Genomic DNA, 25,418 nt, shown 5'->3' on the forward strand with positions numbered 1-25,418 from the left:
TGCACTAATGTTACAACCTGCAGATTTCATTGCCCTCTCATTGACACAGAAGCCATATATAAAGCATTCACTCTTTTATGGATTCCAGAATTCAATTTTATAGAGCAGGCCCTTTATAAACAATGTTGATGAAGTTTACACCCATTAAAGTTAGGAATGTTGATGAATGGAACATTTGTCTTTTTATTTTTTTCCCCAAAAGTTACTGCAGACGATCGAGAGGAACTGGATGAAAATTCAAAACCCTGGTGTCTACATCAAGCACCCAAATCGCGGTTATTTGGAATGGGTTTCCATTCTGCATAAAATTTGAAAGGATTTTGGAGCCAAGCTCTGAAAGTGTGAAAAATCCAATTGAGCAGAAGGTTACGATTCTCTGTGCAGCAGTATGTCTAACAGCAGCCCATCATTAGTCTATTAGCAGCAGCAGCCTGTGTACTTTTCTAAGTGTTGTGATGTAATACTGAACATACATGGTGTTACGAGTGCGAACATTTTTTGGGGAAATTTTGAAGATTTGTGTTTCAAATCAGAGAAGATTCCATACTTGCTGGAACTTTGTGTGTGCTTTTTTTAAGGGAGGTCACCAGAAGGTTTTTGGACTGAGCTTGAAAACAAACAATTACTAGAAGGCACCTGTCTGCAGATAATTACCCAGCAGGGGTTGTTTTTGACTTGGGGAAGATGTTTACAGAGAAGTGACAGGTCAAAATTTATCGAAGTCAGGAGGCTTGACTTCCGGAATGTTTTGGGTTTCACTTTGAATTGTTACAAAAGGCAGTTGGAGATGAACAGTGGTGTGAAAAGAAGTTGGAGAAAACTTGCCAAGAAGAACAAACCATTCTAACTCAGTCTGTTCCAGCAGTTTGAAAAGCCTGCCAGTTTTCCATATCTCAAGGAGCTGAAAAGCAAGCACAAGAAGCAGACTGAAACTGTGGCTGCATTCCTCCTGTATCTGAAACCTCTGTTGCTGCATTTCCTGGAAGCCTACCCAAACTGATCTTCAATGTTGCCTGAAAGGAACTGTTCTAAGAAGATCCCAGTGACAGCTGTCTATACATATTTGGGATGCCAACCCAAAGCAAAGGACATATTTTCAAATCTTCTCTTTATTCCACAAGAATTAGCAGGTATTTAACCCAAGTTTTTTTTTGTAATAGAGCTCTAAAATGCAAATCCCTTTATTTTTTTCCAGTTAATCGGTGTATGTGTGTGTGTGTGAGTGTGAGGGGCAAAGGTAAAAAGGGCACTTGAATATATCAACCTGTGTGTTTATGCTTGATTTCAATACTGGTTAAGACTTGTTTTATAATAAACTGATAATTTTGTTGTTTATTAAAGAAACCTGGTTGGTGTGTTTTATTCTGGGATAAAAATAGAGTCTATGGTTGACCATATCAGTAAGTGGGAAAAACATTTAAATATATGTTGTGACCTATGGAGAAGTGGAACTAGAATAAAGAGTGCACTCTTCCCGCTTCAGTTGTAACATATAATTGGTGACTCTTTGCGGGATAAACCCAATGTCGATGGTGTGCAATTGTGAGTGCGGTAAAAGTAATTGGAAAAAATGAAAAGTAAAAAAAACCTCAGGTTTCTTGTGCAGTAGATTAAAGTTTACTCTACCAAAATATCTTTAACAGTTGCTGCTATTTTTCTGGGGAAAGAGGATGTATTCCTGACTGATTAGAAACACTTAGCTGAAGGTTAAACTAAAGGATTTGTCAGAACTGCTGATGTTAGAGTTAAAACCAGGAGCTAAGAAAGCAGACGTAATTGAATTAATAGCACAATGTTTGCAATTGGAAGAAGAAGAAAACAAACCAGAGGGTAATGCAGCTGAAATAGCTAAAATTTGGTTACAGATGAGGCAGTTTGAACTTGACAAAGAAAAATAAAAATAAATAGAAATGAGAAAACATGAGCAAGAAAAAGAATTGAAAAACTTGAGCTTGAAAAAGAATTGACAGTGAAAAAACTTGAACTAGATTTTCAAAGAGAAAGAGAAGGAAGAGAATTTGAAGTTAAAAAGCTGGAACTAAGACAACAGGGTGGCTTTGACTTCAAGGAAAATTCTGGTGGAAAGATCTGATTCCAGCCCAGGACCCAGCGGACAGCTGTTTACATTTGTGAAAACCCTTCCTAAATTTGAGGAAAGGGACATAGAGGCATTTTTGATTTCTTTTGAAAAGATAGCCGAACAGATGAAGTGGCAGAAGAAAAGCTGGACACTGCTTATGCAAAGCAGGTTGATGGGCAGAGCTCATGAGGTTTGTGCCATGCTTTCTGAGGAGGCTTCTGCAGATTATGAGATGGCAAAAAGGCTATTCACACTGCGAATGAGTTAGTGCCTGAAGCTTACCTACAGAAATTTCGGAACCTCCGGAGATTGTCTGGGCAGACTGACATAGAATTTGAGAGGGTAACGCAAATTAATTTTGATCATTGGATATGGGCACTAAAGGTAGAGGCCATGTATGGAACCTTAGGTAACTAATTCTCCTGAAAGAATTTAAAAATTCACTCCCTCCATTAGTAAGAACCCATGTAGAGAATCAGAAGGTGTCGATGGCCAGACAGGCAGTGGAAATTGCGGATGATTATGAGTTTGTTTATAAGCTCAAACCCTTTGTCCATCACCCCCACAAACCCGAGAAGGATAGACGGTGGGAGGGTGAAAGGAAGGCAAGTAGCCGGGGACAAGACAGACAGCTGGGAAAGCTATAGGATCTCCTCCTGGACTGAGAAGATCTCTCCTGTCTGCTCCCATCTCCTTCTCACAAACCTTTGAATACACTGAAGACACATGAACCCCAAGAAAGAAAAGTTTCCTACAGCGAACAAGGTTTAAGAAGAATACTGGGCCCCAAGGAAAAGCAAAGTCTACCTACAATCAAGGACTCTACAGTGAGCTCGAAAAACCGTAACAAAAATTCTTCAGAAATTGCCTCAAACTTTTCTACTTTATTTTTCCTCTGCTCCTTTCTGTCTCTATTTGCATGTGTGTATTGCATATGCATGCTAGCATAGCCGCATCATGTATCTGTAGGCGTCAACTGAATTAGAGTTTAAGTTCAAGTTCAATAAATGTCAACTTTTCTTCTTTAAACCTAAGAAAACCTGTTTGTGCTGGTTTCTTTGCCTTACAATTGGAAAGTGGTGAACAAGGATTCACCAAGGGGGAGCTAAAACATGGTGTGTTTGAAATTAAACCCTGTTGCGGTAAGACCAGGTGAAGGCTGAGAGGGAACCCCTAGATCCCTTTCTCACCTGGTCGTAACAATGTGTTGAAAGAATATTATCACTGGAAGAGGATAGGCAAGCACAGGTATATCAGATAGTAGGAACAGTGAAGGGTGAAAGGGATAGTGAGGATGAGGCAGAAGGAGGCCTAGATAATTCTCAAATTGAACCTCCTACTATCCGGTTAGCTAAGACTGAATTGTTAGGGAGATTGGACACTACGCTCTCATACTTAGATGCAGAACAACAAGAAGACATAACAAGGCTACTCACAGCATTTAAAAGGGTCTGTAGGAATACGCCAGGATGTACAACCTTAGCCACACATGATGTGGATGTAGGGGAATCCTTTCCTACCAAACAGCATCCTTACCACTTAAGACCAGAAAAACAGGCCCAGGTAAAAGCAGAAATCCAATGCACATTGGAAAACCACCTAACTGAACCCTGTCAAAGCAGCTGGATCTCCCCAATGGTATTAGTGCATAAACCTGACGGTTCAACTAGACTCTGTATAGACTACAGAAAAGTGACAAAGACAGACTCCTACCCAATTCATTGCTTGGAAGATTGTACTGACAGTGTGGGCAGTGCCAGGTTTCTTACAAAAATAGATTTGTTAAAGGGACACTGGCAGGTTCCTTTAACACCCCAAGCTAAAGAAATATCAGCCTTTGTCACACCACTCGGTCTTTTCCAACGCTGAGTGATGCCATTCGAGCTAAACCATGTCCCAGCAACCTATCAGAGACTAATGTACCAAGTAGTAGCCAGTGTTCCTAACTGAGTAGTTTACCTTGATGAAAGGATCACTTGAAACAACTGGAAGCTCTGCTTAGAAAATTTCAGTTGGCTGATTTGGTAATGAACCTTGCCAAAAATTGAAAAACCAGAATGCTAGGCTATTCCAATGGGGGTTTACTATTACAGCCCTATTACTTAAAGGTTATCTACATTGCAAGCAAAAATAATGTAATTACAGAGGCTTTATCTAAAATCTAACTTTGATTTAAATTATCTGAATGCAAAGATGGTACAAAGCCTAACTGTATTAGCTACAAGTAAAGAGTGAATGTGTATAAGTGTGAAAATGTGCTTTAAAATTTTCCATCTTCAATTTTTTCCACACTTTGGAATGAAATGCATTAAAAATTGTGTTTCATTCTTTCAAGGGTGGAGATGTTTTGAGTGCTTCCATTTTCTTTTGTAAATTTTGAAGATTTGTGTTTCAAATCTGAAAAGATTCCATATATGCTGGAACTTTGTTTTTTTTAAAGGTGGTCACCAGAAGGTTTTTGTATTGAGCTTGAAAACACAAACAATTACTAGAAGACACCTGACTGCAGATAATTACCCAGCAGGGGTTGTTTTTGACTTGGGAAAGATGTTTACAGAGAAGTGACAGGTCAAGATTTATAGAGGTCAGAAGGCTTGACGTCTAGAATGTTTTTGGTTTCACTTTGAATTGTTAGAAAAGGCAGCTGGAGATGAACAGTGGTTTGAAAAGGAGTTGGAGAAAACTTGCTAAGAAAAACAAACCACCCCAACTCAGTCTGCTCCAGCAGTTTGAAAAGCCTGCTATTTTGCCACCTCTCGAGGAGTTGAAAAGCAAGTGTAAAAAGCAGACTGAAACTGTGCCTACATTCCTCCTGTAAGGCCTGTGTCTGAAACCTCTGTTGCTGCATTTCCTGGAAGCCTACCCAGACTGATCTTCAACATCACCTTTAAAGAACTGTTCTCGGAAGATCCCAGTGACAGCCATCTATACGCATTTAGGATGCCAAACCAAAACAAAGGACATCTTTCCATATCTTCTCTTCATTCTTCAAGAATTAGCAAGTATTTAACCCAAGCTTTTTTTTTGTGTTTGTTGGTTATGTAATAGAGTTCAAAAACACAAATCCCTTTATTTTTCCAGTTAACTGGTGTATGTGTGTGTATTTGTGTCTGTGAGTGTGAGGGGCTAAGGTAAAAAGGGAATGTAATATTTCAATCTGTGTGTTTATGCTTTACTTCATTACTGGTTAAGACTTGTTTTATAATAAACTGATAATTTTTTTGTTTATTAAAGAAACCTGGTTGGTGTGTTTTATTCTGGGATAAAAATAGAGCCTATGATTGACAGTATCAGTCAGTAAGTAGGAAAAAATGTAAATATATGTTGTGACTCGCGGAGAAGTGGAACTAGAATAAACCCATGCACTCCTCCTGCCTCGGTCGTAACAATGGTATAAAATAACTAATGTAAACGGACAGCCTGTTGGAAACAAATTGATAAGGTGAGATGAGGTTTAATCAGTTCCTGGTTTCAGAAAGTCTTCTCATGGCTTCTTTTGCACTGGTCCTGCTCTAGGGGGTCTCCCACATTCAAGGCACATTGGGCTTGAATCTGTGTTAAAATAAAGGGAAGGATTCTGCATGATTGGGCAGTATTATGACCCTTCTTCCCTGAATAAATTGACTTTGTTCTGCGTAAGAGTTGCTGCTGTGAAGCCAAGAGAATGTAAATGTAAAGTTATGAATTCATGAATTTTAATAAAAATTTAACTGGTTTGGGGTGAAAACATTGATTGCAGTGCTAATTTAGGTGTGTTGGAGAGAAGAGCACATTTGCAGCTGGTATCAGCAATGAGCACTCCCACGTCGGTACAGGTTAGTTAGAGCATGATGCCTTCACCGTCAACACCAATCTTCCTCACAGCTTCTCGAAATAAGATTTCTGATTTAGTGTTGCATCATCTATCGCAAAAATGTTCACGTGTAAATAGATGCAAGTTTAAGTAGAATTTAAAAATGTGGCTGGTATAAACTAGTCAGCACACATCAGATTGATCTACCCACAGAAAATCTACCAATCCAAAGAATCTGACTAATAGTGGTACATGGACATTAATGGTGTATGCCTTGGGGTGCGCTGGATTATGGGTCATTATACAATCGTAGAATCATACAGCCCCTAAGGAAGCTATTTGGCTTGTGGTACCTTTTTGAAAGACCTCTCCAATAGCCTCACTCCCCTTCTCTTTCTCCATAGCCCTGCAAATTTTACCCTTTCAAGTATTTATCCAATTCCCTTTTGAAAATTATTATTGAATCATTGTGTAAAGAAAATGTTTCCTCATGTCATATAAGACTAAAATACTATGGATGCTTGAAATCTGAAAGAAAGACAGAAAATTCTGGTAATACTCAGCAGGTCTGGCAGCATCTATGGAGAGAGAAGCAGAGATAATGTTTCAGGTCGATGACCCTGCATCAGAACTGAGAAAAATTCAAAATGTATTACATTATGATGAAGGCTCATCGACCCGAAACATTTACTCCCTTTCTCTTTTCTCATGTCATTTCTGATTCTTTTGCCAATCACCTTCAACCTGTGTCCTTTGGTTACTGACCCTTCTGCTACTGGGAATGGTTTTTCCTTATTTACCCTATCAAAACCAATGATTTTGTGCATCTCTATCAAATGTCCCCTCAACCTTTTCCACTGTAAGGAGAACAATTTCATTTTTTCTTGTCTCTCCAAGTAACTGATACCATTCTTGTGAACCTCCTCTTCACCCTCTTGTATCAACTATTCATTACACACTGGGGCTGATGCATTGCTAAAGCATCATCTTGGTTAGCTCTTAGGGGAGTAGATGCTTCAGGGCTGGGTCAAAATTGAAGGGTTTGCACTGGAACTTTTGCAGAGTTTATCCGACTACAATTGTAAACCAAGAACCAAAACTGTGGAATAACAAGAATATAACTTTTATCCTTATCAGCTTGAGTTTGATTTAATGTCTGAGAAATGAAAAGACAACATACTAAAAATTGTAAGCTACAGGAGCATAGGACTTGGCTAGATGCTAGGAGGTACTTCCCTGCCAGAGAGCCAATGACATCGTGCAGTGAGTGTGGATTTGCTGCAAGTATTCAACAAGGAGCTGAATAAGTTCCAGAGAGTGGCAAACCCCTCTATATATAGAAGGTCAGGGTCACTGGGAGTTGTGTCACCTTGGTCTCCAGGAACCTTCAGGGGTTGGAGCTGAGCTTTTTTCTAAGTTGACAAAGAATTTTCTCTCTTTAACTTTGCTTCTCCGAGGAGATTGCGTGACTGAGTGTGTGTTGGGGGTTGGTGGAGGGGGATGTGGGTGTTAGTGTCTGAAAATTACACTGTACCTGAATGGGACAGTCTCAATGGGCCAGCTGGACTTTTCCTGACCCTTTTTTCATATGCTTATATGAAAATCCACTGGACAGCCCTGTTCATGATCTATTGGCAATCAAGAATTCAAGGGAATGCATTTAGCTCATTGCTTTGCCTTGTTCTCAAATGTATATCGTAGAGGGCAAAAGCTATCATGAATTCATAACTTCTTGTTCATTATCATCCAGTCATTCAGGTAAGATTGTGTCAGTTGAAACCCTCGTTTTAACTAGAATTACACTATTATTGCTGAAATTAAATGGTTATAACCCAGTATTTTGCTGACTTAAAGATTATGATTGATTAATGAATGCAAATTGTTGATTTCACTCAATTCTAATGAGCATGAAGTAAACACAGCACATTACCTACATGCACACACTTTCAAAACTGGTTGTTACCTCTTTTATGAAGTTCATGAAGCGGCTACCAAATCGCCAGGGCTTGTGTCTATGGCACTGCAAAGAGTTAACGGTCATTTGAGGTGCTCGCTGGTAGGACATTGATACAATATGAACTGCATCGTATGTCAGAGCAGCATCTGTCTGAAATAAATGTGAAAACTGCTTAAGTTGATTTTTCAGAATGCCTGTGCTTTCTGCAGCACACATTAGACCTGATCTGACACTTGGCTGTTTGACAGCTGGGCTTTATATGGAAGCATGCTCCAGATATTACAGTACACTGTAACAATACGTCAAAACATAAATTAATCTGTCATCTCTGCTATTTTTACTTCGAGCAGTCCCATTCAAAATATGATAACTTGGAAAGGTTGCTTTTATAATGTTTATCAGAAACTATGGTGACCAACTCTCATCTGCTGCTTTGTATTCAACATTTATATTTATGTGTAGATTATACAGATGAAATTATAAAGCCACTTTGTTGTCCCCCTCGCTTTTGAAATTTCAGAACAAATAAATGCATTCAATTGGAATACTGTAGCTTCTTTAACTTAAGTCTCTGCACTGGTTATAGGATTGTATGGAATTTAGTTCCGAACTTGATGGTATTTAGATCACCTTCCAACTTGTTTCCACCTTGAATTGGGAGAGACTTATGGGGGTAGTGTGGTGGGGGGGTTATTCAGGTTAATCACAGGCAAGGAAACCTGCTACTGATTACCACCTACTTCCCTTTGTCAGCTGGAGAATCTGTACTCCTCCATGTTGAACACCACTTGGAAGAAGCATTGAGGGTAGCAAAGGCACAGAATGTACTCTGAGTAGTGGACTTAAATGTCCATCACCAGGAGTGACTCAGTAGCACCATTACTGACTGACCTGGCGGAATCCTAAAGGACATATCTGCCAGACTTGGCCTGTGACAGGTGATGAGAGAACCAACAAGAGGGAAAAACCTACTTGACCTCATCCTCACCAATTTCCTGCCACAGATACATCTGTATTGGTAGGAGTAACCATCACACAGTCTTTGTGGAGACAAAGTCCTGTCTTCACAGTGAGCATACCCTCCATCGTGTTGTGTGGTACTACTGCCATGCTAAATGGGATAGACTCAGAATAGATCTAAAATTGGGCATCCATGAGGTGCTGTGGGCCATCAACATATCCCTCACTCTACCATTACCATCAAACCAGGGGACTAACCCAGGTTCAATGAGTGTAGGACAGCATGCCAGGCATACCTAACAATGAGGTGCCAACCTGGTGAAGCTACAGCACAGGATTACATGCATGCTAAAGAGCAGAAGCAGCATGCTTTAAATAGAGCTAAGTGATCCCATAACCAACCAATCAGATCAAAGCTTGACAGTCCTGCCACAACCAGTCGTGAATAGTGGTGGACAATTAAATAATTAACCGGTGGAGGAGGCTCCACAAACATCCCCATCCTCAATGATGGGGGAGCCCAGCACATCAGTGCAAAAGTCAAGGCTGACGCATTTGCAACCATCTTCAGCCAGAAGTGCCGAGTGGATGATTCATCTCGGCCTCCTCTGGAGGGCCCCAGCATCATAGATGCCAGTCTTCAGCCAATTCAATTAACTCCACGTGATATCATGAAATGGCTGAAGGCACTGGATACAGAAAAGGCTATGGGCCCTGACAACATCCCATCAATAGTACTGAAGACTTGTGCTCGACAGTTAGTCGGGCCCTTAGCCCGGATGATGCTTATAGGCATCTACCCGACAATATGAAAAATTGCCCTGGTATGTCCTGTCCACCAAAAGCAGCACAAATCCAATCTGGCCAATTACCACCCCTCGATCATCAGCAAAGTGATGGAAGGTATTGTCGACAGTGCTATCAAGCAGCACTTATTCAGCAACAACCTGAGCACCGATTTTCAGTTTGAGTTCTGCCAGGGCTACTCAGTTCCAGATTTTATTACAGTTTTGGTCCTAACATAGAGAAAAGAGCTGAATTCCACAGGTGAGGTGAGTGTGACTGCCCTTGACATCAAGGCAGCATTTGACCGAGTATGGCATCATGGAGCCCTAGCAAAACTGGAGTCAATAGGAATCGGGGGAAAACTCCACTGGTTGGAGTCATACTTAGCACAAAGGAAGATGGCTGTGGTTTTTGGAAGACAATCATCTCATCTCCAGGACATCACTGCAGGAGTTCCTCAGGGTAATGTCCTAGGCCCAATCATCTTCTTCTCTGTCATCAATGATACTCCCTCCAACCGAAGGTCAGAAGTGGGGATGTTCGCTGATGACTGCACAGTGTTCAGTACCATTTGCAACACCCCAAATACTGAAGCAGTTCATGCCCACATGCAACAAGACCTGCACAACATTCAGGCCTGTGCTGATATACGGCACATAACATTCGTGCCACACAAATGCCAGGCAATGAACATCTCCAACAAGAGAGAATCACACCATCTCCCCTTGACGTTGAATGGCATTACCATCACTGAATCCCCCCCAGCAACATCCTGGGGGTTACCACTGATCAGTAACTTAACTGGATCAGCCATATACGTATACTGTGGCTACAAGAGCAGGTTAGAGGCTGGGAATTCTCCAGTGAGCAAATCACCTCCTGATTCCTTAATGCTTGTCCACCATCGACAAGGCACATGTCAGGAGTATGATGAAATACTCTCCACTTACCTGGATGAGTGCAGCTCCAACTGTTGTGTGATTGCCTTTAAGAGTGATATCCCTTTAAGAACTTAGTATGCTAATGAGCTACATGCTAGGATGAAGTCACGTGATTCAGAGCCAGACTCACTCTGTAACTGTAATACCAAGAGGCAAGTCCTGTAAATAGATAGCGCTGTACTCTATATACTTGTTAGCTGTTAATAAACCTCTTTTAGATCTTCAATCAACCGAACTCCATGCATCTCATTTATGTTGCATCAGACAAAATAAAAAGCTTCTCATTACACAGTGGCAGCAGTGTTGAGAAGACAGAATCCAAGTTTGAAGACCACCTGAAAACAGCTTTAAAAACTACTTACCTACAGCTAAAAGAGAGAGAGTTAAAACAAAACACTGGCCCAAACAGTGTAAAGAAGAAAAAAAAACTCACCTCCAGCTGTAGAAGACAGCATTGAACAACAGGCTGCAAATCAATCATTGTGAGTGAGTGAGTCAGTGTGCCGTCGGTACAGGAATCCCAGTTTAAAAAAAAGCTTGAGGTGCTTGCAAAGTTGATTTTTTAAAACAAAAAAACATGTAAAACCCAATCCCTATCTCAGGCTGATCGATTGTTTTCAAAGGCTCCCCCACACTAATCAGATCCACGCTATTACAGGTGGCGCCTGACAGTAAAAAGCACGGGAATCCTCCATTCACGCAGCTCGCAGCAAAAGCTATAAAAAGAAATCCATTAAATCACTCCAGCATGAAGAGCTTTCAATCACTCAGCCGAAGTCTGAAAAAAACTCATAAAACCATTCAAGCTTGAAGAATTGCCTATTGAACGGCTGTATAAACAAGCTCTAGGATGAAAAGCACATGAAATGCCTATTGCAGCTGTATAAATAAACAGACTAGAGTGCTGAAAGTTATACAAACAGACAAGAACTGCTAAACAACTACTGCTGTCAATGAAAGCAGTCAAGAGAGTTTCTTAAAGGGAAGACAGTACTGAATCACAGAACCAGGAATTAAAGCAAGTTTTAAAGCAAAAGAACAGCAGAAAAATGGATACCAATTTTCCCAGCATGAATTAGAAAGCCTTGGATATCCTATCCGAGTTCAAACTGTTCCAACAAAGAATGCAGTTATGCTTTACAGAGCAAGTAACTGTAGAACCAGAAAAACAGGCTGTAAAAATAATGATAGTGATTGGAAATGAGGGATTGCACAAGATTATCTGACAAGGACATGAAAGATCTCACAAATATATGGAAAGTGCTCGAAGATCAACTCCGATTGAGAGTGAATTTTGGAATTCACTGCCTGGAATTGATGTCCTACAGGCAACAGCCAGAGGAATCAATAGACCAGTTCATCAGTAGATGCCGTAGCAAGGGCAATAAATGCCATCTTTCAGAAACTGAGCTGTTAGACCGAATAATGGAGCTGGTGATTGTATCAACACCCATTGAAGCATTTCAGAAGGACCTCTTGAGGAAAAAGAAAGGTCACAGCATTGATGCGCTGCTGGAAGATGGCAGGAAATATGAAGCCATTATAGCTGAACAACAGCACCTGCAAGCATTAAGTGCAGCCAACAGTATGGGCACCATAACCAGGTTGAAAAGAGCAAGAAAGCTGTGTGGTAAGTGTGGTTGATTTCACTCAGGGTGAAATTGTCCTACATTTCATGACCTGTGCAACACATGTGGTGCAAAAGGACACTAGGCCCGCCTATGCAGGAATTCTGGCTCCAAAGATGCAGCCAGAAGTCACGGTAGGATACAAGCCAACAGAAGACAGGCACAGCAGCAAGGAAAGTGCCAGAGATCTGCATAAACACAAGCCTATATACGAGGTCCACAGCAAAACAGACCTGAGACAAACCTCAGAGAGAAGCAATTCTCAGCGAGAAGACGAGCAGGCGTTCCACATTGTGAACCTGACACATCACATTGGTGAAGTCCAATAACTGGAAGCTTTTGCTACTATGAACATCATGTGCCCAAAGAAAACTGGCAAACAAACACTCAGGTCCAGGACTGGCACCGGAGCTAGTGCAAATATCATACCAGTCTGAATTCTCAAAGATATGTACTGGATTCAATGGAAGTCAATGATACAACTGACAACTGCCAAGTTATCTGCATATCACCCATCCTGGGTCACCCATCCTGTGCAGTGCAATACAGCTATGGCAAGTCAGCATGGAAACCACAAACATTCTATCTGGTAGACATGAGTGGACCAGCAGTGGCAGGACTACCAGCGTGTAAGGACCTCAACATCATACTTATCCACAGGAGCATTGCCAAAGTGAAATGTCCAAGCACCGGAACATGGTCACAGACTCAGGCCAGCATCAAACAGTGCAGTCTGGAAATCCAGCAAAAGCACAAATATGCCGTGCCTTCGCGTTTGCTATCTAGAGAACCACCAACACACAATAAGCCAGAACGGACAGGTATCTCCATGAGACCAAGTACTCTTCGCCCAACAAGTCCTTAACCTGGAACCCCAAGCCTTCAGACGCGGAGGATGAAGAGAGGCGATGGACACGCTATGTCCTGAAGAGGCAGAGGAGGAATGAGTTGAAGCATTGTCTATTGGCTTTTCGAAATGAGGTGCCGGAAGTTTCCAAGGATAATAAAGCCCCAAAAGTGGCCATCTTTAGAAAAGAAACAGAGTCTGTTGGCAGGCTGAAGGCAGAGAGGGAGAAACTTCAGGAAAAACAGCAACAAATGAGACACAATCTCCCCAAGCAGGAGTTGTCAAACCATCGAGATGACCTATGGACTGTTAAGTCTCAATATTTGTGAATTTCACAATCTCCATCCAGTGTAAATAATTTTGATGTTATCTAATTTCATATGTTTGTACTTTTAGCATACAAGACTTATCTTTGGAAAGAGGGTGAATGTTGTGTGATTGCCTTTAAGAGTGATATCCCTTTAAGATCTTACTATGCTGATGAGCTATGTGCTAGGATTCAGTCACGTGACTTGGAGCCAGACTCACTCTGTAGCTGTAACACCAAAAGGCAAATCCCGTAAATAGATAGCTCTGCACTGTATATACTTGTTAGCTGCTAATAAACCTGTTTGAGATCTTCAATCAACTGAACTCCATACATCTCATTTATGTTGCATCAGACAACATAAAAAGCTTCTCATTACACCAACAACTCTCAAGAATCTCAATGCAATCCAAGACAAAGCAGCCAGCTTGATCAGCACCCTATTCACCACCTTAATCATTAATTTCCTCCACCACCAGTGCACAGTAGCAGTATTATGGACAATCTACAAGATGCACTGCAACAACTCACCAAGTCTCCTTTGACAGCACATTCCAAACCTGCGAACTCTACAACCTAGAAGGACAAGGGCAGCAGACACCCAGGAACACTCCCACCTGTAAGTTCCCCTCCAAGCCACACACCATCCTGACTTGGAACTATATCACTGTTCCTTCATTGTCGCTGGGCCAAAATCCTGGAACTCCCTTCCTAACAGCACTGTGGGTGTACCTACGCCACATGGACTGCAGTAGTTCAAGAAGGCGTCTCACCATCACCTTCTCAAGGGCAATTAAGGGTGGGCAATAAACACTGGCCTTCCCAACCACACTCACATCTCAGTAATGAAGAAAAAAGGAATTCTAGGAATGAAAACTCCCTTAAGCACTGCTAAAGCTAATGTATGTGTGCCCAGCTTTGAACCTTTGGCAAACTGCAATTCATCATTCCTCTGCTAATTTCTGCAAGAAGCATTCCTCTGAAAGGCAGTGCTCTGTTTAGTAACCTGGCTGAAAACTCAATGAACTTTGAGAAAGAAAGCTCAGTGAGTCAGTCCAGGCTAGGATTTGAGTTCTGTGCTTGGCTGTCCTAGCATTCTATTTGTAAAAGCTGTTCCTGATATCCCAGTGAGTTCAGTCAGAAAGTATTCATACCAGCACATGTTACAACTGATCTCATTAGTGACTCTAATCAGTTCATAGCCAAGATTCCTATTTATATAGCACTCAAACTTATCCTACAAGAAATCAAAACTATCACTTGTGAGTTTATTCCCCTCCAGGTCACACAGCATCCTGACTTGGAAATAGTTCACAGCTCCTTCACTGTTGCTGGGTCAAAATCCTGGAATTCCCTCTCCAACAGCACTGTGTGTGTACCTACACCACATGAGCTGCAGTGGTTCGAGAAAGCAGATCACCACTACCTTCTCAAGGGCAATAAGGGATGGGAAATAAATGCTGGCCTTGCCAGCGATGTTCACATCCCACAAATGAATTTTAAAAAAGACAATGCACTGTATTTATCAGCCCTTCTAGATGAAGAAAAAGGATGTTGATTCCTTGAAACTGGTTATTATCCCTAATCCAACAACAACAACTGGCATTTATATAGTAGCTTTAGTGTAGAAAAGCAACCCAAAAACCTTCAAAAATGGATGCTGAGCCAGAGGAGATGTTAGGATGTGGGTTGTAGCAGGGCTTTAATGACTGCTGGACTTGTGGAAAGTTTTAGGGAGGCAATTCAACATGTAGAGTCTAGATGATTGAAGGCATGGCTGTCAAAGGTGGGCCAAAGTGATACGGCTGCACAAGAGGCCAGAACCAGAGGAACTGAAAGTTTGGGAAGGTAGTAGGACTAGAGGAAGGTGTAGAGATAGGTAGAGGCAAGGCCAAAAAGGGGTTTAAACAAAGGGATGAGAATTTTAAATTGGAGGCACTGGGGTAGCAAGAGCCAATGTAGATTAGCAAGGAAAGGAGTGATGGGTCAGCGGGACAAGGTGCAGGATTGGATGCAGGCTGCAAGTTCTAACTGAACTGAAGTTTATGGAGCATGGAGGACAGGATGCCAAATTAGAGTGCATTGGAATAGTCAAGCCTGGAGGTAACAAAGGCACGGGTGAGAGTTTCAGCAGCCAGTGGGCTAAGGTAGGGATGGCAGTGGTGACAATGTTTTGGAGTTGGAAGTAAGCGAGCTTCGGTGCAAAGAAGATACAGTATCAAAACCTCATCTTGAAGTCAAATGGGATGCCAAGGTTGCAAACAGTCTGGTTCAACCTGAGACAGAGGTTCGGAGGCAATTGGTAGCAAGGCCACAGAGTTTGTGGCAGGGGCCTAAGACAATGGTTTCAGTCTTCCCAATGGACAAAATTGTAGGTTGTCCCAGACTGCACGTCAGTCAATCCACTGCTAAATATTGGTACAGTCCTTTTACTGTTATTTCAGTTGCTGTCTGAGCCACAACCTCACAATCTTGTTTGTTCACCCTATTATGGTTTTCAAATGTCACTGGAGTTGATTTTTGTCATTACCACCTGGGCATCCAACATCACAATTACATGCTAGTAACGGAATTAATGGAATGAAATGTTGGCATATTTGTAACAATCATGCGATCCTCCCTTCCAGAATTTTCTCGAGGCCCAGGCCCGAGTGGTAAAGACATAAAATGACTGTCTCCCTCCCAATACCAAAGAATTCTCTATTGCCACCAACACCCTAAAAACGTGTGACTGGCATTTCTGTGACATTTTGGATCATTTCATGGGATACCTTCCATTAGCCTTGTCATGTCTCAATGCACACCCTGTATTGGATCACAGTCAGGGAAACCAACATCACTAAAAACAGATTATCTGATCATTTTCACATTGCTGTTTGCGGTGTCTTCCTGTGTCACAACAGTGATTACACTTCGGTAAAAAAACACTTCATTGGCAGTAAATTGCTTTGGAATGTCCTGAGTTTGTGAAAGGCGCTATATAAATAGACTTATTTTTTAAAGAACAATAGCGGTTGGAACCATGGATTTATGTTACTTGGTCACAAGAACAAGAACTAAGTCACATTCCGGGTTTTGTTACATGGCATTTCTAAGGTTCTGCGACTGTTTTCTTTTGTCTGTTGTTCTAAAAAAATGGAACACCAGTGTCCTTGCCTACAGTTTACAAGGGAAAGTTCCTCTCCATAGCAGAAACCACGGTTTAGGGTCACTGAGAAGGGGTGTTCTGAGTTGCCGTGGTTGGTTCAGGAATCTTCCCTGCTCAACACGTAAACACTCACAATTTCCAAGCCATCCATTTTAACAAGTGGAGAATGAAGACCAGCAAATCTGCGATTTCCTGAATCACGTGGCTCTGCCCCTAGGGCTTCTACCGACTGCAGCAGCTCTGAAAACTGTTCAATTTGCTGCTACTACTGGAAGGTCGAGGATTTCTCCTGTCATTCTAGGAATCATTTTCAATGATTTTGTTTGCTTGTTCCATGAAATTAGTTGGAAATTATTTTAAAAGGTTCAGTAAAATGCTTTGCAAGTTTCATCTGTACTTTGAGCCTCCAGCATCAATTTGTGGGGTGTGGGGGGGGGGGGCGCGAGAAATACATTATTAATTATTATGAAAGATTTCAGTTTTTGTGCAAACAGAAGCTATGATGGTGTGGCTGATTGTGTTTGCTTCTTGAACTCACAGGCACAACTGAGGGGAGCAGATGAGTAAATGATAGTGTAAGAGCAAGCTCCTGAATAGTTATACAATTAACTATGCTGTTGTGATGCTACAAATAAACCTTGAGTGTGAATAAAAACATTCCTATGGGGTTTGGTGAGACCACACCTGGAGCACTGTGCACAGTTTTTGTCTCCATACTTAAGTTGCATTGGAGACAGTATCGTGAAGGTTGTCCTCTGCTGTGAGGCTAAATAAATAGGGCCTATACTCTCTGGAGTTTAGAAGAATGAGAGGTGATCTCATTGAAACATACAAGATTCTTAAGGGGCTTGACATAGTAGACACTGAGAGGTTGTTTCCCCCAGCTGGGGAAACTAGAACATGGGGGCACTGTCTCAGGATAAGGGGTCAATCATTTTCAACTGAGATGGGGAGAATTTTTTTCACATGTGGGGCTGTGACTCTTTGGAATTCTCCACCCCAGAAGGTTGTAGATGCTCCATTGTTTGAATATATTCAAGGTTGAGTTAGATAGATTTTTGATCTCACAGGTAATCAAGGGATATGGAGAATGGACAGGAAAGTGCTGAGGCAAAAGATCAGCCATGATCGCATGATCATATTGAATGACAGAGCAGGCTCGAGGGGGCGTATCATCTACTCCTGCTCCTATTTCTTATGTTCCCATCTATTCTAGTGGAAGAGTTGAACAAAAGAGAGTGTCATTAAAATTAATGTAAAAAAGACTGTAATTTATTTATCACAATGAAGAAAAACTGGAAGCCCTGTCAATGTGATGGATCATTTGGAAACCTATCGTACCGTCATAATTCCATCAAGTAGGCCAGAATCCGCGCTGGGAGATGCTTGGAGACGCTCCATGGACCACTTTTCAATGATCGAAGCTACATGTAGATTTTCTGTATTTAGAATTCGAAATCCTGTCATGTTTACCCCACAGTAGCGATAGGAATCTAAGTTGAGGGCGAAGAGATCCTGTGAAAGAAAGAGCAAGTTTTCTGTTAAGGCATTTCACACGCTGAATCTTATGAATAGCCGTACTGTCTCTTTTGTTCCCAGTGCAGCCGCCTTCTATCAAAGACGTTCTCGAGTGCTTTTCTGCTCGACATTCTTTCAGCTGCAATGATCAATATTGTGTGCCGTGTAAGACCCTCCAAAGCTAAACCTTAACCACTACAAGAAGCTGCTCGACACTGTGACATCTCAGTTGCAAAAAAAAGGTTATAATTAATAATAAGAACACTGCACCATTAATTGTGACTGTTAACAATACTGGCATGTTAAATGAAAGAGTTGGCATTTGCTGAACTAAAATGGAGCAAATACTATGCCAAGAGTTGAGAACTTGCTTTCATAAGTTGCTTCATTTTCTTTCAATTGGTGCTGCTTTCAATTGAGGCATTCAACAGGGAATTGGATTATAATCTGAAAAGGAAGAAAGTGCAGGGCTACAGGGAGAAGGTGGGGGAGTGGCACTCGATGAATTACTCCTTCAGAGAGTCAGCACAGACATGGCAGGCCAAATGGTCTCCTTCTGTGCTGTAACCATGCTATGATTCTATGAGTTGATGTGTGGTCCATGAAGACAAGATCTATAGGCAAATATTTCTAACAGTAAACTGGTCAATATTTATTTTTACAGACCAGTGGGGACCAGCAAACTTCAGAATTCCTCTGCTGATCAGCAAGTTGTCTTATTGAGGTTTGTCAGGATGGTCAACAAATGTATATGAGAGTAGAAAGTGCGTAATGCCAAAATGTGCAACATTAACAGACTTATAATGTATGAATGCTGAAATTTTGAAATAAAAGTGGAAAATGCTGGAAATGCATAGTGGCAAAATAAACAGACACAAAGAAGTAAAATAGAATGAATGAAGGGTCATATATTTACCTTTATGCCTGTTGTACATTTCTAGTATTCACTGTTTTATTCCCTGTCCTCTTTTCCCACCAATGTTCTGCCCTCCTCTTTCCTTTTCAATGGTGTTCATTCCTTGCTGTTTTATAGTTGTACGGACACTGGCCTCTCTCTAGTACCGTGTCCAAGTTCTTCATGAGCGAGACCAGACACGAAATGTTGATAGGCTATTTGGTGGGTGGTTGGCATGGGGAACAAGACAGCCCAATCCAGATCCTGTCCTTACCCAACATCCACATGTGTGCACTCCCAGCAGGAGTTGCTAGATAATGATCAGGAGCAGAATCCTGATGCTATTGTACCCCAACTCAGGAGTGCTGATGTCAATTTTAGCCCACCAACCAACCTACCGCACTGGCCGAGACCAGCTGACTCAGTAAATAGCAGGGTTCAAGCCGGAAACCATCCTGGTCTGCACAACTATCCTTCGCTACCTTAACCAATTAGCATATTATTGGAGTGTTCATTCTCTGCTCTTATGTTAAATTTCTAGCATTTACAGTAGCAGTTGTCACAGCTAAATTCCTCTGCCTGGGCTTTCAAAACCTTAGAGATAATGTGCTGAGGCAGGCAAACTAGAGAAGCTGGTAAATCGGGGAAACCATAATTTATTGTGTTTATTTTCCTCCTTTCACTCTTTCTTTCCATCTTTATATCTCTCCCCTTCACTTTCTGCCTCTCTCCCCCTTCAAGAGAAGGAAACGGCATTGAAGAGTTGTCATTTATGTGGCACTGTGAGATGGGAAAATTACCTACTAGTAACATGTCATTTAACATGCAAAAAAATGATTGGACTGTGTACTGTGGCTCCTACAAACTGTGTCCTGTTATGCATTTAGACTAGTCTGTGAAGTCAAAGGTAATAACTGAACCACGTGCATCCTTAATATTGAAAATAATTCAGAAATCAACTGACTATATTTTGAATTAGCTGAAAAGTGAGCGATACTGCAAAACATGAATGTTATATTTCAACATATCGCAGGAAGATTCAAACACAGCTACATTCAAAGGCCTTAAAAGTCACTGTATCCCAAAAATTATAATTTCCATTTGTTTTCACCCCCATTCTCATCCCAAACACACTTTTCTGCTCACTCGCACCCTTGTTCTCAGTCTCTGTGTCTCTCTGTGTCTCTCTCTGTCTCTCTCATCAGGAAGGAAACAGAAGCAAAGAATTTAGTAATTCATATGGCATTACAGGATGAGTTAATTGCCTATCAGTAGCATGTCTTCGAACATTCAGGGAAATGACTGGACTGTGTGTTGAAGTCCCTATACTGTGGCCTGTTCTCCATTTAAACAAGAGAGGAGAGTTACATGGAAAACTAATCTAGTTCAATGAGCTTGCTCAAACCCTCAATGATCAAATGAGTGTTTCCCTGTGATTGCCATTTAATGAATATTTTATCTGTTCTAATGCAGTAAAAACACAAATGGCAGGATACCAAAAGCTCAGGAAAAACAGAGATCAATGTTTTCATATTAAACATCCCTCTGAGATCTCTACACTATCAGAAATAGTCTTGTGTGCTTCATTCTAATGTTGTTATCTATTAAGAAATATTAGATAATCTGGTTTTTCTGCTTCATAATGCTCTACATTCAAAATAAACAGAACATTATTTTTACAACTGTTGCATATTAGAACAGATGTGTATCTTTAGCTTCACAATGTAGCAAATCCCTGAACGGGTTATTTTCTGGGATGATTTTACATAAAGTGCCACATGCATTGCAAAATGTATGACATGCCTTTAAGTGACATCAGTATCCCTCTGCAAGGATGATAAGAATCTTTTGGGCTGTTCAATGGTTCATTTAAGTTCAGCACATCTTAAGTAGTCTTTTGAATTGGACAATCATGCATAATTCTCTCAAATGAGATGAAATGAGATTTGAGATCCTTTTAAAAGATATGAAATGTGTTCAGCCCCCAAAACAGACATTTCTAAAGGCTCAAGGAGATAATCATTTTCATTTAATATTTAATTAATTGATCTACCAGTATTTGGAATCTTTAAATATGAGATGCATAGAGCAAAAAATAAATATATCCCTATAAGATGAAAGGATGCACTAGAATGTAGAGTTCTGTGAAAAGATTCCGATTGAACTGAAGAGGGAGGCAAATTTTGAAGTTAGGGCCACTAATGGGAGGAATATAGAAAGCATTATGGAAAGGTGAAAAGGGCATATGAAAAAAGCTAATTAATAATCTAAAATCAAATAGTAAGATGTTTTGTAAACATATAAAACAAGAACAAAGTGGATGGATTCGGTGGGGAGGGGGGAGAGGAGCACTTAATGAGAAAGCAGAAAGTCTAATTGAGGAAGATAAAGGTAGGACAATATATCAAACATTTTGCAATGTTTTCTTACAAATGATGTTGGAAGTAACAGAATAGGTGTAATAGAAAGAGAATTTGGAAAATATCGATAAAGCTAACAGAAGAAAAGGAATAAGCTTAAGTCAATGGGTTCTGAATGTATATACCTTAGGCTGTTGAAAGAAGTTGAAGAGAAGATGGCCGAGATTTGGGATATAATTTTTCAATCCTTCCTAAATATGAGAATTAGCCTCGGATGGAAGAGGAGTTAATGTATTACTATTGGAAGTGGTGTGCAGCAGACAGTGAACACGTGAATGGACTGAAAGAATAATGAGAACCAAGTCTGGCAACAAACTCCCTATTAGGAGAGGTATTCCAAGGTCATGATCCCATCTCAGGATTTAGATGACATTTACAAAGTGATCAAGCTTTATCTATGATGTCTCCCAAACCATCCAATGATGTTAGAATAATTCATCGTGATCACTAATCACTAACAGGCATTTGTTTTGTTTAATTAATAGTCAACTACATTCCTGATCTAGGTTGCAACCGAGATCCATTCTGGATATCCATAATTCTGCATTTCTGTTATCCTGTATGTGCTGGGATTTGAAAAGAGGCTAACTCTACTTTTTATTCTCACTAATTGTTTTTCCCCTTCACATAAACCCAAATAGGATTTTTTTTTAAAATGGTCACGTTTTTCTCTTTTGGAGTTTTATTTTATGTTGCAAAAAAAGTAAATGCATGAAGAAAGAATTTCCATAACTGTGCAGCTAGCAGAACAAACACTCCAAGGGTTAAAGTGCCAAATAAAATCCACCTGCCATGCTGCCTATTCAAAGGAGTGCATTGAGCACTGCCAGCTGGCAGCAGTTTCCTAACCCTGCACCAAGCTCCTGAACACAATGCTTTGACTATCAGCGTGGGACCATTCTGAAACATTCAGTTTAACATAAAAGTCCAATTCATCTGCACCCCATGAGTTTGGTTCTGGAGAAAAACATTAACTAAAGCCGACAAGTAGGGGAAGCTCCACCAGCCTTGCAGCAAAAATGTAAAGTGACAACCTTGGTACCATAGATGTATTGTTGCTAAGCTGTCACAAAATGTGAGGTAATTTGTATTTAAGCCAAACAAATGTTATTCGGACAAACTTAAAATACTCCGCACATTCATCTAAAGAGAGGATCTTACCATCCTGTATAAAACATAATTTACAAAGGATTATTGTCAACAGTTAACAGCTTTTTGTTTAATGGTGCTTTTTAAATACATTATTGAAAATGGAAAGTTGTGATGACATTGTCTAGGGAATTGATTGGATGAAATTATGAACCCATATAACCACACAACATGGGAGAGGCTATAAACACATACACAGACACACACAGACACAGACACAGACACACACAGACACAGACACACAGACACACACACACAGACACAGACACACACACACAGACATACACAGACACAGACACACACAGACACAGACACACACACACACACACACAGACACTCACACACCCATCTATATGTTTCAAACTCTAACCTAGAAATTTATTTGTACAAATTATGGTATGAGCACTTCATGCATTTGCATTTCAAATAAATATTTCTACCTTTCCTACTATTCACACCTCCCCTGGACACTTCTTTCTCTTTACTGTTCTATTACTATTCCCTTTGGCCTTGCACCATGAAAGCTTTTGTCATTTAATCTATCCTGCCTTCCACCCTATCACAGATCTTCCATTTTGTTCTATTTCCTACCTTCCCCGCTTTCTTTTGCTCAAAACCTACTGCATTTGTAACGTTTCCCAGTTCGGAGGAAAGGTCACAGATGTGAAATGCTGGGCTGAATTTTGTGGAGTGGGCAGAAGTCCCGCTGTTGGAGTAAAAAGCGGGTGGCGATCCCGCTACAGCAGATGGCAACACCGGGGGTGGCATTTTGTCAGCATGGCCAATTAAGGCCAATCAGAGAGCTGGCACCTCAGCAGCGGCCAGTGTTGCGGCTGCAGCTAGAAGGAGGAGGGGTCTCAATGGTGAGGTGCCCTCGAAGAGAGGTAAGTACTGTTGGGCGAAGCTGGGGCCACTTAGGGAGGCCCTGGCAATAGGGGAAGGTGGGGGTGCTCGTGGCGGAGACTTAGGCACGAGGGTGGTCATTGGCACCGGGTGGCCCTCTGTGAACCATGGTGTTCCCATAAAGGAAGGCAAACCATCCCCAGAGCCCGCTGGGAAGCTGCCAGGTTTCACTGGGGGTCTTTCAATGAGGTGGTGGACCCTCCCGAAATGGACAAAATGCCTGCAGAGGTGGGAAGTGGCCCTTAATTGGCCATTTAAGCTGAAATGGCCACCCAACGGGTGGAAGGCGTCAGGCTCCCCTCCTGCGCCATTCCCCATCATTTTGGCAGTCCTTCCGCCTCTCAGCCCGTCCCCAAAGGGCCTGGAAAATTTTGGTTGTTACCTCTGTTTTTCGCTCCACAGATGCTGCCAAAGCTGCTGAGTATAGTGCCGCAGTGGTTAGCACTACAGCCTCACAGCTCAAGGGACCCGGGTACTGCCTGTGTGGAGTTTGCAAGTTCTCCCTGTGTCTGCGTGGGTTTTCTCCGGTTTCCTCCCACAAGCCAAAAAGACTTGCAGGTTGGTAGGTAAATTGACCATTATAAATTGTCACTAGTATAGGTAGGTGTTAGGGAAATATAGGGACAGGTGGGGATGTTTGGTAGGAATATGGGATTAGTGTAGGATTAGTATAAATGGGTGGTTGATGGTCGGCACAGACTCGGTGGGCTGAAGGGCCTGTTTCAGTGCTGTATCTCTAATCTAATCTAATCTAATCATTTTCTGTTTTTGTTTCAGATTTCCAGCATCCACAGTATTTTGCTTCTGTATTTGTACCGATAGTCATTCAGTGCATTACTCTTCACAACTTAAGTGAAAATAGTCAATCAGCTCTAACGAATGAGACAGCAAAATGAAATGAAAATGGATATTCAAGCAAATTAGAGTTCTGACTTCTAAAAGAGGGTTATTAGAGAGTGGGGTCACAATCAATGTAATCATCAAGTTAATATGCATTTTCTTTTTAGAGTTGTAGGATTGTGGCCTGTGCTTTACTGAACTGGGGTTTATCGTCGTACAAATAATTTTGTTTTGTGATTGGTTCATTATCGCCCTCTCAAACTTTAATATGTTTCAATATGACTGAGTGCATGAACCTTTACATGACAGCCTGTGTTCAACCAGTACCATTTTCAGATAGGAAAATATTAATAGTCTCCTTGTATTTGGACTTGATTGACATCCTCCTCAAAGATGGTTCACAACTACAGTAGCACATGCATGTATGTGAGACTCGTGACAGGGGAGAGAGGATGGGAGCATCCCATTATTGGACTTTCCCATTAACTGCCTATCCTGGCCTTGATTTGTCAGTACAATTTACTCTCTACCACACATTCCAATTGGTATCAGTTAAAACCAGTTTCAGCAGCTTCAGAAATTTACAGCCGAACTATTTTTACATAATCAATTAAACCACAGGCAAAGTGTGGTAGCTTGGTGAAGTCAATTATAGTTGACAGATATATATTGTGAATATGAAATAGGTTTTTCTCATGATCCTTGTGTATCTCTGTTACATACGGGTTTTAAGTAACTAATGGGATCAGCTATAATGCATATGAATGATCTTGATTATGGGACATATTTTAAGAATTCTTTATATCTGAAGCAACATCCTCATTCTCTTATGTACTTCAAGGCTGAAAACCCCTCAAAGCATTAAAAATGAGCTCAGGGAAGGACAGTCTGGTCTTTACCTCCGAACTGGAAAGTCAAGTGTGGATTCCAGTCTTTGATTTACACTCACGGAACTGTTGTCTGAAGGCAATATTCAAATAACCTTTGGCTTACTGTCTCTGAGACCAAGGGAAGGGTTATCCCTTCCCACACTCCTTAAGTACCTCCTGGTAACCATTGAATGATCCTGATGTTTTCGATAGAGATGGACAATGCTGGAGTTCCATCCCTGAAAGGGAAATACATCTGTAGGATCGGAGCCACAGATATAATTAAAGTTGATTTGAAACAGTTCTTCCAGATGAGTATCTCTCTCCATTAACTTACTTATGCTCACACTCTGCCTGTCCTCCTCCAATTACTAAAC

The 25,418-nt window shown here is 41.1% G+C and overlaps 1 protein-coding gene across 1 annotated transcript in view; it reads right to left on the reverse strand.

The window, feature by feature from the left end:
* The window catches only part of grik3 (glutamate ionotropic receptor kainate type subunit 3), a 561,495-nt gene that overhangs the window by 335,740 nt on the left and 200,337 nt on the right, over positions 1 to 25,418 (reverse strand). Inside the window, exons 6-7 of the mRNA XM_068011169.1 lie at positions 17,789 to 17,962; positions 7,837 to 7,980 (exon numbers count right to left, since the gene is read on the reverse strand). Of these exons, the coding sequence (XP_067867270.1) occupies positions 7,837 to 7,980; positions 17,789 to 17,962 (318 nt within the window). The remainder of the gene's footprint in view (positions 1 to 7,836; positions 7,981 to 17,788; positions 17,963 to 25,418) is intronic.

Source organism: Heterodontus francisci, chromosome 31 (genome assembly GCF_036365525.1).
Source record: "Heterodontus francisci isolate sHetFra1 chromosome 31, sHetFra1.hap1, whole genome shotgun sequence".
In the NCBI taxonomy this organism is placed as follows: domain Eukaryota; kingdom Metazoa; phylum Chordata; class Chondrichthyes; order Heterodontiformes; family Heterodontidae; genus Heterodontus; species Heterodontus francisci.